At 40.1% G+C, this 15,000-nt stretch overlaps 1 protein-coding gene and 1 pseudogene across 5 annotated transcripts in view; both read left to right on the plus strand.

Annotated features, from left to right (window-relative positions):
* LOC138008048 (glycine receptor subunit alpha-2-like) overlaps positions 1–15,000 on the plus strand; it is a 42,793-nt gene that overhangs the window by 15,908 nt on the left and 11,885 nt on the right. The window contains exons 1-6 of one of the 5 annotated variants that reach the window (XM_068855229.1): positions 879–1,058; positions 7,600–7,702; positions 10,790–10,869; positions 12,966–13,033; positions 13,958–14,175; positions 14,612–14,694. In XM_068855229.1, coding sequence (XP_068711330.1) covers positions 7,623–7,702; positions 10,790–10,869; positions 12,966–13,033; positions 13,958–14,175; positions 14,612–14,694 — 529 coding nt within the window. In that variant the 5' untranslated portion in view covers positions 879–1,058; positions 7,600–7,622. Of the gene's footprint in view, positions 1–878; positions 1,059–1,114; positions 1,129–6,817; positions 7,087–7,400; positions 7,502–7,599; positions 7,703–10,789; positions 10,870–12,965; positions 13,034–13,957; positions 14,176–14,611; positions 14,695–15,000 lie in introns of those variants that run through there. The other 4 variants (XM_068855233.1, XM_068855230.1, XM_068855232.1 and 1 more) reach the window with 4 other exon arrangements.
* On the plus strand, positions 2,276–4,036 carry LOC138008842 (uncharacterized; annotated as a pseudogene).

The raw sequence follows: 15,000 nt of genomic DNA on the forward strand, positions 1-15,000 counted from the left end.
CTGTGAAGGGTATGGTTTTTGAAGCAGTTTACTCTAGGATAGAATATATAAATCATAGCCTTTCGGTTTCTAGAATAGGGTATCATTTTTCACGAAACTGACCAGTTGGTCTCAGCCTCAACAGTGTCAATAAATGGCTATCATGAAACACCTCTGGATATTATTAACTGTCAAGAATCGGAATTTAGAGGGAAATTGGTAGGAGTTTATTCTAGTATAGGGTAGCAAAATTCAGCTGAACTAGCTCTGGTATAGGCTAAGGGTTCCAGGGTCCCAGCGGCACATCCCCACCCAGAAATTCTTAAAGTGCCCCCCTCCCCCCCCCCCCGGAACTTACCACTGTAATTTTGTTAAATTTCTCGTTCAATTTGGAAAAAAAATTCTTAAAGTGCCCCCCTCCCCCCCCCCCCCGGAACTTTCCTCTGTAATTTTGTTAAATTTCTCGTTCAATTTGGAAGTAATTTGCACTCGTGTGTTTTTCAAAAAATTCAAATTGATGCTCGGAGTTTGTTTTGAAAAACCCACCTGTGCAAATTATTTATTAGATTAACACACTTTGAGGATGATATAAACTCCTCCAGAAGAATGCGAGGGATTATATATCATGGAAGGGTTCGATACCTTCAAATTGTTGCATTTTTTTTATTTTGTAAACTGACGGGTAGCGCCCTCAATAAGCCGGTATGCAAATGTTGGGAAGTTAAAAACAAAGATATGAGACGACAGGTGATCTGAAGGATCGTCAATATAGCACTTGCCTGGATGTCCAATGAGTTTACTGAAATAAAAGACACCTATTTCCGTAAAAATGAATAAAATGAATAAAAATGACCGTCTGGACATTGCGGGCTTTTTTCATGAGTCATATACAATTAAAATGCGTTTCTAATCATCGTGAAATTGGCCGAAGCTTTTTACTTTGAAAATATATTGATCAACCAGCGTAACACTGTCGCGGTTTTAAAAACAAATTTTTGGACCCGAACAGGTTTTTTCGGGACAGCATGTCAAGAGACGAACCCTAAGACCTCAAGATGAAGAGTGGTTTTCATTAGCAGGTATCTTCATTAATACCGTCAAAGACAACAACCATTTTGTCATGTTCATCTAGTGCTTTCTGTTGGAAAGGTTTGTACAAAACGAGTTAAGGTCTGCCAAAACTTCGAGTCGTTTGGTACAGCATAACTAACTAACTTGCAGAACTGTTATAGTTTCTTTCAATAAGCGGGTAACTCGTTTAAAATCATGCAAATAGAGTCCACACTTTCATTTATTTACTAACAACGACATTCGAGGGACGGTATGACGTCGTAGTCTTCAGTCTAAGGGACCAATCCACGGTTTAGAGGAGACAAATTTAGCACAGCGTGCGTTGAAGGTAAAAACTCGCCAATTAAGTGGTGTTTAAAGCAATACTGTCGCACTGGACGGTCCGGTCTGGTTGCCAAAAGTTCCAAGTGGGAGTTTTTCAGCCACAAACGTCCAGCTCAATGCGAAGCGCAAGTAAAGAAATGTTCGATAAATTCGAGTGTCTTCCGATGCTTGCGTGAACAAAAGGTTTCGCGGTGGGTTGAAGGCAAAAACTCGACAGCAAATATTTTGTTGACTAATAGTTGCAACAAAAAAGTAAAGGTCAAGGCGAAACGCTAATATAAGGGTTCAATAAACTCACGTCACCAAGGTTTTTACCCGCAAAAATTCTTGAGAAATGGGATTACCGCACAATCCCCACCGTGAACGAAAGTTGCCCGAAGTTGGCCGAAATTAAAGCAACGAGTAAAATAAATATGGTCCAGAACGCCCTCGTGAACCGGTAACGGCGTTAACAGTGTAATGCTAGCCTCATAAGGTCCTGAAAAAAGTACATGGGTGCAATGGTCTGACAACTCCTACCCCAACACCGGTGCGTCATTTAACTTCACGGAACTCTGTATCAAGTTTAGCGGGGATGTCTACCCTTTATCCGATCCAGAAACAACAACTGCTGGCAACAGGATATCTCTTTGTATTGGAAATCGACGTTATAAGAGATCTGGCCAAAGTGGATCATTAGACAACATCTCTCGCATCACCACCTCCAAACAATGCCAGAGTGACACCAGGACGACTTTGCTGAGGCGCAACACAGGGAACCCAGCCCAGTCTATAACGACCATTCCGAAGCGTGTTTTCAGAGATCCTCGCGCGTTTAGAGACACTACAAACTTGGTCAACTTGCGTCCTCCCCCTGGAATTTGCGTCAATTTACACAAGCATGTGTCATTGTGCAATCGTAATGTTCCGCTCTTTGAGAAACAAAAAAGCAACAATATTTGATTATATGTGCGATCACAAAGTCGATCTTGTTGCTATAACTGAAAATTGGCTAACAGCAAAAGACTCGGCTGTAAGATCAGAACTATGCCCAGAGGGTTACAGAATTCTTGATTATCCAAGACTCGATCGTCGAGGAGGAGGTACTGGGATTATTTACCGTGACTCGCTTGATGTTACCAAGGTTAATGCTGGGGTCAGTGACCGTGAATCTTTCGAGTTTTCTGTGTGGATGGTCAGATCGCCACCTTTCAGCATGCGGCTTGTGATCATCTACAGACCGCCATATTCAGAGGAGCAATGTGTTTCCACACGTGTATTTCTCACTGAGTTCCCTGAATTTCAAGAAACTCTGCTGCTTTGTAAGGAGCAATTGCTGATAACGGGTGATTTCAACATTCACGTCGATGATCCTCACGACTCCGATGGACGGACATTTTTAGAGCTGCTTGAAGGCCTGAGACTGGAGCAGCATGTTGATCAGCCTACGCATCGCGATGGACACACGCTTGACTTAACTATAACCCGCTTGTCTGAGAGTTTGGTAGCTAGCAAGCCTGTAGTCGATCAGTTCATTTCTGATCATGCTGCTGTTCTTTGTTCGCTTGTTCCGCCCAGACCTGGTCTCTCCGTGAAAACCTCCAACTACAGGTACAGCAAAGAGATCGATGAGGCTAAGCGCTCACGTAAGAAGGCTGAAAGGAAATGGAGAAGAACAGGGTTGCTCGCTGATTTTGATGACTACAAGAAAAAGAGAAACTACGCTACTAACCTTGTGAATAAAGCGAGGCAAGAGATTTACTGTAATTTCATCGAGGACAATAGTGCGGATCAGAGAAAGCTATTAAACGCTTCCAAAAAACTGCTTGGTACATGTGAAATGCTGTCCTTCCCTGATCATCTTGATAAGACCCTCTAGGCAAATGAAATCGGAAAAATTTTCGTGCGCAAGATTGAGAGCATTCGTTGAGATACTAACGCCATATCTCTTAGCCCTTCAGATATAAGTCTCGTGCCTCCGGACCGACTAGCCACAGATATCACAGGTCAAACGCTTCACTCTTTTGACACCCCAAGTGAGCGTTGTGTCGATGACTTTATCAAGAACTCTGCTAAAACGTTGTGTACATTGGATCCATGGCCATCTACCCTGGTCTGTGACGCACTTAATGTGGTACTTCCGGTAATCACTAACGTGGTGAATGCTTCCCTGTCAACTGGTCATTTCTCCGACGTGTGGAAGGAAGCGATCGTGAACCCTTTGCTTAAAAAAGGAGCGAAGGACACAACCCACAAAAATTTGCTTCTAGTTAGCAACCTTCAATTCGCCTCCAAGATTACCGAAAGAGCAGTGTTTGATCAGGTGTACAACCATGTCACTGTCAACGAGCTGTTTCCGGGATTGCAGTCGGCATACAGGATATCGCATAGTACGGAGACTGCACTGGTCAAGATCTTCAATGACATTCTGCTTAACACGATTCGTCAGCACGTGTCTTTGCTTGTATCACTTGATCTTAGCGCAGCCTTCGATACGGTTGACCATACCATCCTCCTTCGCCGCCTTGAGACGGCGTTTGAATTCATGTATTCAAGTGGTTCGCCTCTTACTTATCAGGTCACTCGCAGCGTGTTATGGTTAAAGGGGAATTGGCAAATAAATTTCAGTTATCATTCGTCTTGGACCACTTCTCTTCTCAGTGTATGCCCGCATGCCATTTGAGGTGATCAAGAACCACCTGCCAAATGCCCATGCCTACGCTGACGACATTCAGCTCTACTTAGCGTACAAGCCAGACAGTTCTATGGGGGATACGGAGGCAAGATGTGCTATGGAGCGATGCATTAGAGCTGTTAGGGCGTGGATAATTATTGATAAATTGAAGTTGAACGAAGAAAACTGAGCTTATGTTAATTGGAACTCGGCAGCAACTTGTAAAAGTTCGAAGCGATAGTCTTTTAGTTGGCGACACGCATGTACCACCAGTAAATGCAGATAGGAATTTAGGGGTCTGGTTCGATAAAAGTAATAATTTCCAGTTTCACCGCCATATAAACAAGACATGTCAATCAGCTTTTTATTCATTAATTTATATAACATTAGGCGTATTAGTAAAAAAATATCTGCCATTGGAGGCTGCAAAGACCTTGGTCCAAGCTATGGTTATAAGCAGGATTGATTAGTACTGTAATGCTATATGATATGGTTTGCCAGCCATCCATATTCGAAAACTGCAACGCGTTCAAAACGCTGCTGCCAGGGTGTTGGCAAATACCGCGCCCTATTCGCACATAACTCCTGTGATGATAGATCTCCATTTGTTACCCGTTGAATTTAGGATTATTTTTAAAATGATCTTAATGACTTTCAAGGCTTTACATGGCCTAGCGCCACCTTATCTTAGTGCATGATATGTTATCTTATAAAGCCCATTTAAGATATAATTTAAAATGTAATGATGGCAACATATTAATTCGACCTGCAATAAGATCTGCAAGAAAAATCCGTTCTCTAGCTTAAGTTAATGATCCTCATGATTTTACCTGGGTAGAATAGGAACTCATGAATTGAAGAAACTTTTTTGGAGCCTAAATTGAGCCTGGAGAAAAATTATGGTCGGGTTATGGATATCAATTGACCTATTATACATAAGTAAAAGATGAAAAGAACAGTGTTGGTTAAGGATGTTCATCGTTGTAGTGTAGTGGTGAAGACTTAAAAATCATCAAACTGAATGCACTGGGAGACAAAGCAAGCAAAACTCAAAAACGGCGTAAACACTGTGTTTTTCGACGCAAAAAACTGCTTAATAACAGCAACTTTATTCATTTAATTCTATGAAAGGGAAGGATACCATAGGTTATCCCTTTTGAGGTTATCCGCCCGCACCCGGTTGTGATTGACTGAGAGTCGATTTTGATGAGGGAGAAAAACCGGAGTACCCTGAGAAAAAAACCTCAGAATCAGATTGAGATCGACTGAAACTCAGCCCACATGTGATCCTAGGCCGGGGTTGAACCCGGGTCACAGAGGTGGAAGGCGCCGTTCATAACAGCTAAACCACCCTTTTGCTACCGTTCAACAGTTTTCCTGAAAATTAGTGGAAATATTTACTGGGGAGTTGTTCAAAGTTACAGAGATAAGCAGTCCACTCAACGCTTATGCGCCGATCAAATCGAAACTTCAACATCCCCCCCCCCCCCCCTTACCCCGGGCAAACCCCGGGCATTTGACTATCTTTTGTGCCCGGGGAGTGTGGAATTTGACCATGGCCTGCGTGGGGTGGGGAAAATTGAACCGGGAGTGTCAGGTTTCAAATGCTTTTTTTTTTTCGGGCGCCGAAGTCGCTAACAGCTATAAAACACGTCTTTGGATGAGATGGAAGAGTTTAAAGGAAGAGATGTAGCATTTGTGAGTGATTGGCTTATAAAAAAGGTCTTCAAAAGGTCTTTATTAAAGATGGCAGGAGCCGACGACGATTGTTCATTAGTAGGGTAGGGCATTTGAACACCATTTTGGCCCAAGGGGGCGGGAATTTGAACTATCCAATCTTCAAAAGTTCAAATGCCCGGGCTTTGCCCGGGTGTAGGGGGAAGGAGGTGTTGAAGTTTTGAGTTGATCGGCGCATTACGTTGAAGATTCCAGATAACGGCTCCGTCGTGAACTCTATTTTGTACAGCCGGTGGCTGCGCTAGCTGCTAACAACTCTTGTCAAAAGCAGAAGTGAAGTGTTGCTTGAGTTGCCGCGTTGTTCGCAGTTGTTTTAACGGAATTTCCTATTGTACTTTTTTTAGTGTTTTCGGAAGCCATATTTTCTTTGAAGGCCTGTAGTACATATTCATCTGTGGACTCTTCAACTGAAACGGACTTTTCTTCGGTTGCCGAAGATCTTGTGCTTTTTACTCTTCCTTCGGCCATTGCTCCATTCGCGATAGACTCGAACTGTTGCCGATTTCTCATGCTCCTAAGCGTAAGCGGCTTCTTGTAAAATCTTTCGAGAAAGTCACGTCATAATAAAAACAAGGAAAATTTTGTCTTTGTAAACGGAGACAATGTTTTTGAAAATATAATTGTTTCCCATTTTGCCAGCGTTGCTATGTAAAGGTATGCGTTGCTAAGGTGCGATACCGGTCAGCCTCGCTTTCAAGTCGAATGCCATTTTGAATCGAATACCTCGTCATGGTGTTCAATCAGATGCCGAATTCTCCTAACTTATGTGATTCTACAAAATAAAAGAAATCGCTAAAAAATCAGCAAGAAACAATTCAAGGAGAAGAAAACATGCCGAATTTACAAAATGCGCAGAAGTCAATACAGCCAGCCCCTTTACTAAATATGAAATACTGCTGGTTTGGCTGTGGATTATTTGTGCTCTGAAATAAAGCACTTTTCAGAAATTCAGCTCGATGGCTTTTATTGAAATAAATATGTGAGATTAATTATTAATCACACGCGATAGGAGAGCGAGTCACGAATGCGCGAAGATATTCGATGCAGCAGAAATTAAAGCTATGTCTTTAAAAGAAGGTGTCAAACAGAACTCAGCTTATCATTTCATAGGCTAAACAGTTTGGCATGTCTTCTGTTATTGAACAGGAATTATTTGAAGTGTTTTGTTGTGAATCAGCATCTAACTTAATCACCAAAACAAATTCCCCACAACGCTATAAGAATCACAGTGAGCACAATTGTTGCCTGTGAATATACGTAGATAAACCACGACAACCTGTTACCTAGGGAAAAAACGTCGTTGTTCTTCGCTTCTAAGCCAGGTAAGTGTGGGAGTTTCGTCTTAGAGCATGTTTTTTGTTCAAGTAATACTTCGTATCGTAACTATTTCTTAATCTATCTGGCAGCAAAAAATAATTAAGTCACTTGAAAGTGGAGAATTTATTACATGCGCCCTAATTAACTAGGTTTTTCGGTAATAGTTCGTATCGTAACTATTACTTAACCTATCTAGCAGCAAAAAAATAATTTAAAAGTCACTTTAAAGCGGAGAATTTATTACATGCGCCCTAATTAACTAGGTTTTTTGGTGAAAATATATAATATATAATTTTGATTAAGGAAAATATATATTTTCTCCATTTTACTTGTGGTTCTGTGCATTTGTGGCATTTTTATTTATTTTGGTACTTTTAACCAAGACTGTTTTCAAGGAATTTGGCGTTTTGCCTTCAAGAAGTAGGATCGTATTGTCATGGTGGTTTATGTACACATACTTAGTGATATCTCGAGCAGGAAGCAGTTTAACTCAAACGCCTTAATTTTATTCTTTTCAGCTGCAGTAAGAATAGCGGAAATCATGGGGAAACGAAGATGTTTGGTTTATGTTTTAACGTGGATGTTTATGGTAAATTCTAAAGCTTCGAATGCCAAAGACAGGTATGCGGTTTTTGGTTCTATCGAGAATTGATTTATTTTAATATAGGGAATAGAAATTAGAGAACACATTTTTTTGTATTTCGAGTTCATGATCTAACCCCAACATTTGACTTTTCATAAACCTCATATATCTTTCCGTGTTTCGTCATCATGCAATGAGACGTTGATTCACGCATGTCTGATATATATGTGGTTTAAAATCTTGTGAGGTGGCCCGTACCAGACGGAGTGGCGACTAATGCAGTCCTAATCAAATAGGCCCTTTTTTCGGCATAACTAAGTTCAGGTTCATTTTGTTTCACCATATTTGCGGAGAAAACCATACACATATAGGGTGCGTTAGATTGGGAAATCCGGATTACGGGTGTTTCAAAATCTCGTTCCGATTTTTTTGTTTGCTTATATTTCATTAATTACTAAAACTACCTCTTGGAAAACTCTGCATGTTATTCCTTATTCATTTTACATCGAAGGCTTTAAATATTATTAACCAGAATGGCCTTCTTTATTGTTGATGACATTTTCTAGGCGACGGGGCATAGAATGCGCAAGCTCATAAAGCGTTTCCAGAGTCAAATTTTTCCACGCCTACAATTGAAGTTAATGAAGTTGAATTTACTGACGACTTTTGGCTTCAGAGCTAGCAGTAAGCTGAAGTAATTCACGAAGCAGGCTCCCCTTTATCCAATTGGATTGTCTAAGCCCGGCATTTTGTTTCTCTGGCTTCTCGTAGGTGAATCAGTACTTGCCTTGAGCAATCAAAGCTTGACATTCAAAATTATTATTAATTAATACAAAAAAATTGAAATTAGAACCCAAACATGTTCTTACTAACCTTTATATTTGGCATTAAAATTAAAACTTTAATTTTAATAGCGGAGCTCAGGCGCGCGAAGCTCGCCAGCAGAGCACCATGGGCAAGATTTTTTGGGAAATCTATCCATGCGAGAAATTTTGGTTATGACGCCAGCGTACGCCCGTCCGTACAGACTGTCGGGAGTGTTCGGGCAATTTTCCTTGGCGGGAAATCGCTTGGCAGCATTGCATTTGGTAACCCACGTTTTTTCTGGCAGGAAGTCAAATTAGTGACGAGCAACGAGATAAAGAGCAGGAAAGAGCAGAGTCTTTCTTTTGATTGCTCGATTTTGGCGTTCTCGAGAGATGTTCTGCAGGAAATCGAGTAAGATCTTTATCCAGCATGCGCTACATGTTGCTCAATCTCGTACCCAGAGTCCTCGGGCTTTTTGGCCAGCGGGTGAGCGCCCGGAGAGACTCTGCGATAATCGACTCCATTTTCCCAGAAAACGTGGGTTCCGGTCCAGAATGCCATCGTGCAAGCAACACGATCGACAAGTTTTTTGTGGAAACGACACAAATGTCCTCTTCTTCCACAATTTGATGCTTCCGTAGTTCTTAATGCTTTCGACAAGACCTTATTCGACGGATTTCTCCTCAAAGAGACTGATGTAATGTTTTCCCACGGTACTTTTGCAACAGTAATCACTTTTTAGCAGCGTGGGAAAATTCCCGTGCGGTATAAGACATAATTCAAACCTCGTCGTTTTATTATTTTTGTGATTTATATATTTCTGAGGTAGAAAAAAAAATCAAGAAGCACTAACACTCGTTTTAGATTTTGTATCTCCCTCCAAATTCTGGGGCTTCCGAATTACTTACCGACTTCCTGTCAGACTGCCACTGTTACGCAAGCGGCCAATCAAAAATGTAGTTCAAGTCCATTATTCCAGAGTCTCTCCGGGCGCTCACCCGCTGGCCAAGAAGCCCGAGGACTCCAGGTACGAGATTGCATGTTGCCAGGATACAGTCTCGATCCCAAGCCTAATATGCCAGATCTCGCCGCCATCTTGGTTTTTCACGGTGTTAAGTTCGTTGCCTAGTTTTTTCGCTTTCAATATCTCAGTGTTTCTTTGGCGTCTGCGACCTTTAGACTCGTAGCTGCTCATCTTACTGGTCACACCATTGGTTGACCTTTAGCTTGTACAAAGTCTGGTTCTGCAGTAAGTTCGTTTAGTTTTACGTTGACCGTCATCAAGTTAAGTAAAGAACGGTTATGAGAGTCAAGTTCATCCTACTCCTAGCCTTTACTGTGTGGGGCATATATGTAAGTTTCTTTTCTTTGTTGTTTTGTCAGCTCCCGGTGGAATTAGACCTGTGAGGAGTAATCATTTAGTATTGTTTTTGATTCATTTTTTCGGTGTGCATGCTTCATATGTTCCTGTTGAAATTTAAACTGCAAGTGCCTTCAATTGTCTTCTTTTAAGCGCACCGTCGTAGTTATTAAACACGTAGTTTTGCTAGTGTTCCTATTAAGTTGTAGTGTTTGCATTTATGTTTTTTTTTTTGAGCGGAACACTCAGTTTTATTGAATTTGTTGTAGTGGTTCTTGGGTTACGCCCCCAAGTTGCAAAGGTCGTATTTTTTTACCTTTCGTTGTTTTTCCTTCCTTTTATTCTTCAGTTGTCAATTTAGTTGTATCCTAATCCTTTAATTTTCAGTTTACGAGAATCATCGATTTGTTGGTACGAAATAAATATTTAGAACTTTCACCGCCTTCGATCTTTGATCTCCGTAAAGTACTTCTTGAATTTCGGTGACACGTCTTCGATTTATCTTGATAGTCGCCGAAGCCACTCACGGTACAGCAGGCTCAATTATAACCATTGGTTTTACCACTAAACGGATGCCTGCACCGGAAAAACGGGTTTGACGAATGAAAACAAGATTGACTAGTCCAGACGTTCGGGCTGCGTCGGCTTGAAAGAGTTAACACGAGTCAGGCAGAGCCTCCTTTTCTCCTTCTCAGTAAAGAAAAAGAGAAAAAGAGGCTCTGCTAGCGCGGTGGTTTGTTTACTGCTGTCAGTCCAGAGGTATTTGATCACTGTTAACTGCACTAGTACACTAATGACGATTAATTTTGTGCTTTATGCAGAAGCTTAATTATTTCCATATACACTATATTACTTTCTGGGGTTAGAAACGGGAGCTTCGCTTTTAGGCTTGGCTAAATCTATATATTATTTTCGTAACTCTTGAATGAAAAAATAAAAATTGCTTTGTTTATTTAAGCTACCAGAGTACCACCGATATGATGAGGAAATTATTTCACGAGGAGAGCTATGAAAAACGTCTCAGACCATTTCATAATGGTAAGAAAAAGCAAGCCAGTATAGCATTTAAAGTATTTACCGATTTATCCAAACTATTAAACAAACAAGCTTGCTGTTCATTAATCAGACACGCTTGCCCCGTGAATTATAACCAACGTAAATTTCCAATTCAGGGATTTAAAGTAAGCTTAACTTAGCTTTAACTGAAAAAAAGTTGTTAAAATTGATTTTCCTATGCTTGATATGCGCTACGTTTTGTAACGAGTGAGGGGACAGCGGGATAAGGAGCTAACAGGGGGACACTTTTTCTAAGGACAAAGACGAACGACTTAATTTTGTTTTTGGTTTGAAAAGTTTCTTTTTTTTTTTGACCAGTTTAAATTTTTAAAACTTGTTTAATTTTTTTTTAGAACACTGCCCATTTCAACATATTCGAATATGTTTCTGTAATTAATTTTATGGAGTATGTATAAAATAAACGAGAGAAATCATTTTAAGAATATTATAATGATGGATTGTTGTTTCTGATGCTATCAAAGACAATAATAATTATTTATTGCATGTGAACAATAATTTTTAGCGTTTAGGGTTAAATTCTCAGCTTAGTTATTAGGGTTGGTTAAGCACTTATTTTGAATGGTTAGTTTTCATGTAAGGTTAGGGACACTGCCCCTGCATTTTAGTAATTAGGGTTAAGCTCTCCATTAGGCTTACGCACTTATTTTCAAACGGTTAGCATTTCAGGAGGTGTATGCAACTGCAGACTGCCTACAAATAGCACTGATAAACAGTATTTAAGTCTGTCTATAAAGCACCCATTTCAAAGAGCGCTGAGAAGCAGTATTTAAGTCTAAGCACGCAGTATAACACGGTTAGCTTTTACTGCGAGATAGACTAAAGGTTAGTCTACAGTCAGCAAGTGTCAGACACTGCATTCCAGGTAAGTGATTGGAGTAATCACTTATTTGCAGTGTTTAGTCTATAACAACCGTTGTCTTGGTTTTCGGGTTAAGTATATTGTTTCATGGTTGGTGGAAGTAAAGCATCCTTTCACAAGTAGGATAAAGGGATTTAGCTTGTGAAGAAGCTTCGGTGCTGTGTCAGTGGGAACGTGAAATAAAGGACGTTGTTACGTTTTTCAGAAAAGTTGCGGACATCGTGAAAATAAGTTCTCTTTTCAGCATTTTTTTTTTTGTTTTGTTGTTTCACATTTACACAACACGACAGCGCAAAAGAATATACCGGAAGTTTGTTGGTAGTAGTTAATGCTCAACTCGCAACTAGTTCCGACCGAGCACCAAGAGCACATACTCTAGCATTCTCGTCTCCTTTTGGTCAGCGCCAAGAATATGGCCTCTGGCTACTTCTAGGGCAGGAAGTCCGCAAATAACGGACTTCCCGGCACGTCCACGCACGCTAAGAAATTTGAAACAAGAGTGGTTGTCAACGGTTACAAGAATGGACCTTCACTACGACTGCGTATAAATTGGAAGTGGCCAAAGTCCGTGTTCTTGGTGTTGACCAAAAGAAAAGCGGGATCTGGGAACGAGATTGGCTGTTGATTGCATTGATGCGAAAAATTGGACTGGACCTCGCTTCACAGTGAGTGAACCGGCAATTATATTATTAAAGACAATTGAAACTATATCAATGATACTTCCAGGACTTTTTAAGTGAAGTTCTGACCTGCGACCTGCAAATTACAACCTCCGTTCAAAATGTACCCACAGATATTGGAGCTACGTAGGTTAATAAATGAATATTATCAGAAACCCATAAGGGTTGAAACGTGTAACGGCCCCTTGTCTGCTGGGAAACAAGCTTCTGAATATTCAATTTGCTAAGTACCATATTTGGAACAACAAGAGCGAGGGGTTTCCAAATATGGTACTTAGCACTGAAACATTCAACCAATCAGTTCGCACTGAATATTCGGAAGCTGTGAACGCGCGTTACACGTTTCAACCCTTTATGGGTTTCTGATATTATCTAATAAATGTTTACAGGTATGCTAATTAGCCGTTGGACGTGATAAAAGTCATGGGTACATATATCGGCTAGCCTTGTGAAAGAGGCCTAGAGCATTTGTCTGATTTTGGAATTTAATGATTTTTTTTTTTGTTATTTTTCCAAAGGTCCACCTCTCAACATTACAGTGGACATGGCCATTGTTTACTTAGGAACATTGAGTGAAGTTCATATGGTAAGCTGAGAGAAACTCTCATTAGGTCTGTTTACAAAACTGTCACGGATGATAAAGTTATCCCCGAAGTGAAATGGGCTGCAAGCAGATAACAAATTACCTGTTCTCTTGTTTTTCGTACACAAATTTGCTTGTGTAACGTTGATAGAACTAATTCCAAATTTGTCTAACTTTTTACACTCGGGTCGCGATTTTCCGGCGCATGCGTAATTCATACGTTTAACAAGAGGCTACGGGTAGTCTGCACTTTGTTCGAAGGATTTTTAGCCCATTTTCTTTTAAGTTCACAATATTCTAGAGTTTTTTTATGTTACAATATCTTGCTAGATATCCAGTTCAATTTCGTTTTCCGAAGTCCGAAGTCCACATTCAATGACTAAACCATAGGATCGTAGAAAAGTTGTTCACATTTAAACCACGGCATTGATTCCAATCAAAACCAGTAAACGGATGCTTTACAAATTTCTACGATGGTATTTAAAACTTGAATATTTAACACAATACCGGAAGAATTTTAGCCCGTTAAGATGTGTTACCGAGTCACACGATAACCGGATATTGCGTGCAGCAAAAACACTGACAAACACTCGTTTCTGGCTTCCCCCTCCTTGCATTTTTTCGAATTTATATAAGTCAGTAATTATACCCGGGTCATCCAATCTGGTAAAACGGAACATTTCAAGGCCCTTGTTAAAAATGTTTGCACATCAGCTGTTGTTGATCATATGAAAACTACTCAGTGCACACAACATCAAGTGGCCGGATCAGTTTGGCATTTAAGCTTTGGGCAAAAACTGAATTTTATTCAGTTGCCAAGAGTGACCGGTGGAGCATCTTAAGCGAGACTAAATGGAATCCAGTATGGAAAATCAAAAGAGCTTATAATTAAACCCATAATATAATAATTTATGCTTATTGTTTTAGGATTTTTCTGTAGACGTGTTCTTCCGACAATATTGGCGAGATCCACGGTTGAGACACAATCTTACAGAGCCTCTTGTGTTGGCTGGATCTGCTAGACATGCCATTTGGTTGCCAGACACGTTTTTTCTCAATGTAAAAACTGCAAAGTTTCATAGTGTCCCAGAGGATAATAGTGGCGTGACGATCCAATCCGACGGAAATATCAGGTGGAGTGCAAGGTATGCAACGATATTAGTTTTTTAAATTAAAGAGAAAACAGTAATATCATCAAAATCCGTGTAAGCATTTTATCCACAAATTTAATGTTTAGCGAAATTGAGAGAGAGTACATTAAAATCCACGCGTTTGAGAAAGTCGTTTGAGAAACAGGTCAGATCATGCTAAATAGGCTCTTGTATATTTGATACAAAGCCAAACAAAAGGTTGTAAGGTGTTTATGCTGGTCGGAAATTTTAAATACGGATGGAAAAAATATATATATATGCTGTGTCTTCAAAATCGATCCAAAAATCTAGTTTGAATGTCTAACGTGCACGAAGTCGCCGTCCGGCCGTTGACGTGTTATCTGTAAAGGCGAAAGGCCTAATCGATATACTGATTCAAGAGTAGTGCTTTGCAGTGTAAACCGCATTGAAAATTACAATTTTCTTGTAGGATATCCATGACCGCAAACTGCCAGTTGGACTTGAGAGACTACCCACTTGATGAGCAATCCTGTAACTTAACACTTCTAAGCTGTTGAGTACTATATTTTTTAACTAATTTCAAAATATAAATATCTAGTTCCTTGCGTAAAAGTATTCCACAGTGGAATGAAAGTTCTTCATTACTGAATTCGTATTATAAACGTATCTCTTTCCTCGAAAAGTGATCGAAAAACTATCTTGAGTCGGACTCAATGTGAAGAAAATTGCACAATCTTCGCACAATTCACAAAGAATTTAACATACTCCTTATCAGAATTGCTTTGTAAAAGCTCAATTTTGAGAGCGTTCAAGTCGATAATAATACATGCCTATTTAATAGCGGAGCGCCATTAGTAA

Source organism: Montipora foliosa, chromosome 6 (assembly GCF_036669935.1).
Source record: "Montipora foliosa isolate CH-2021 chromosome 6, ASM3666993v2, whole genome shotgun sequence".
NCBI classification, from domain to species: Eukaryota; Metazoa; Cnidaria; class Anthozoa; order Scleractinia; family Acroporidae; genus Montipora; species Montipora foliosa.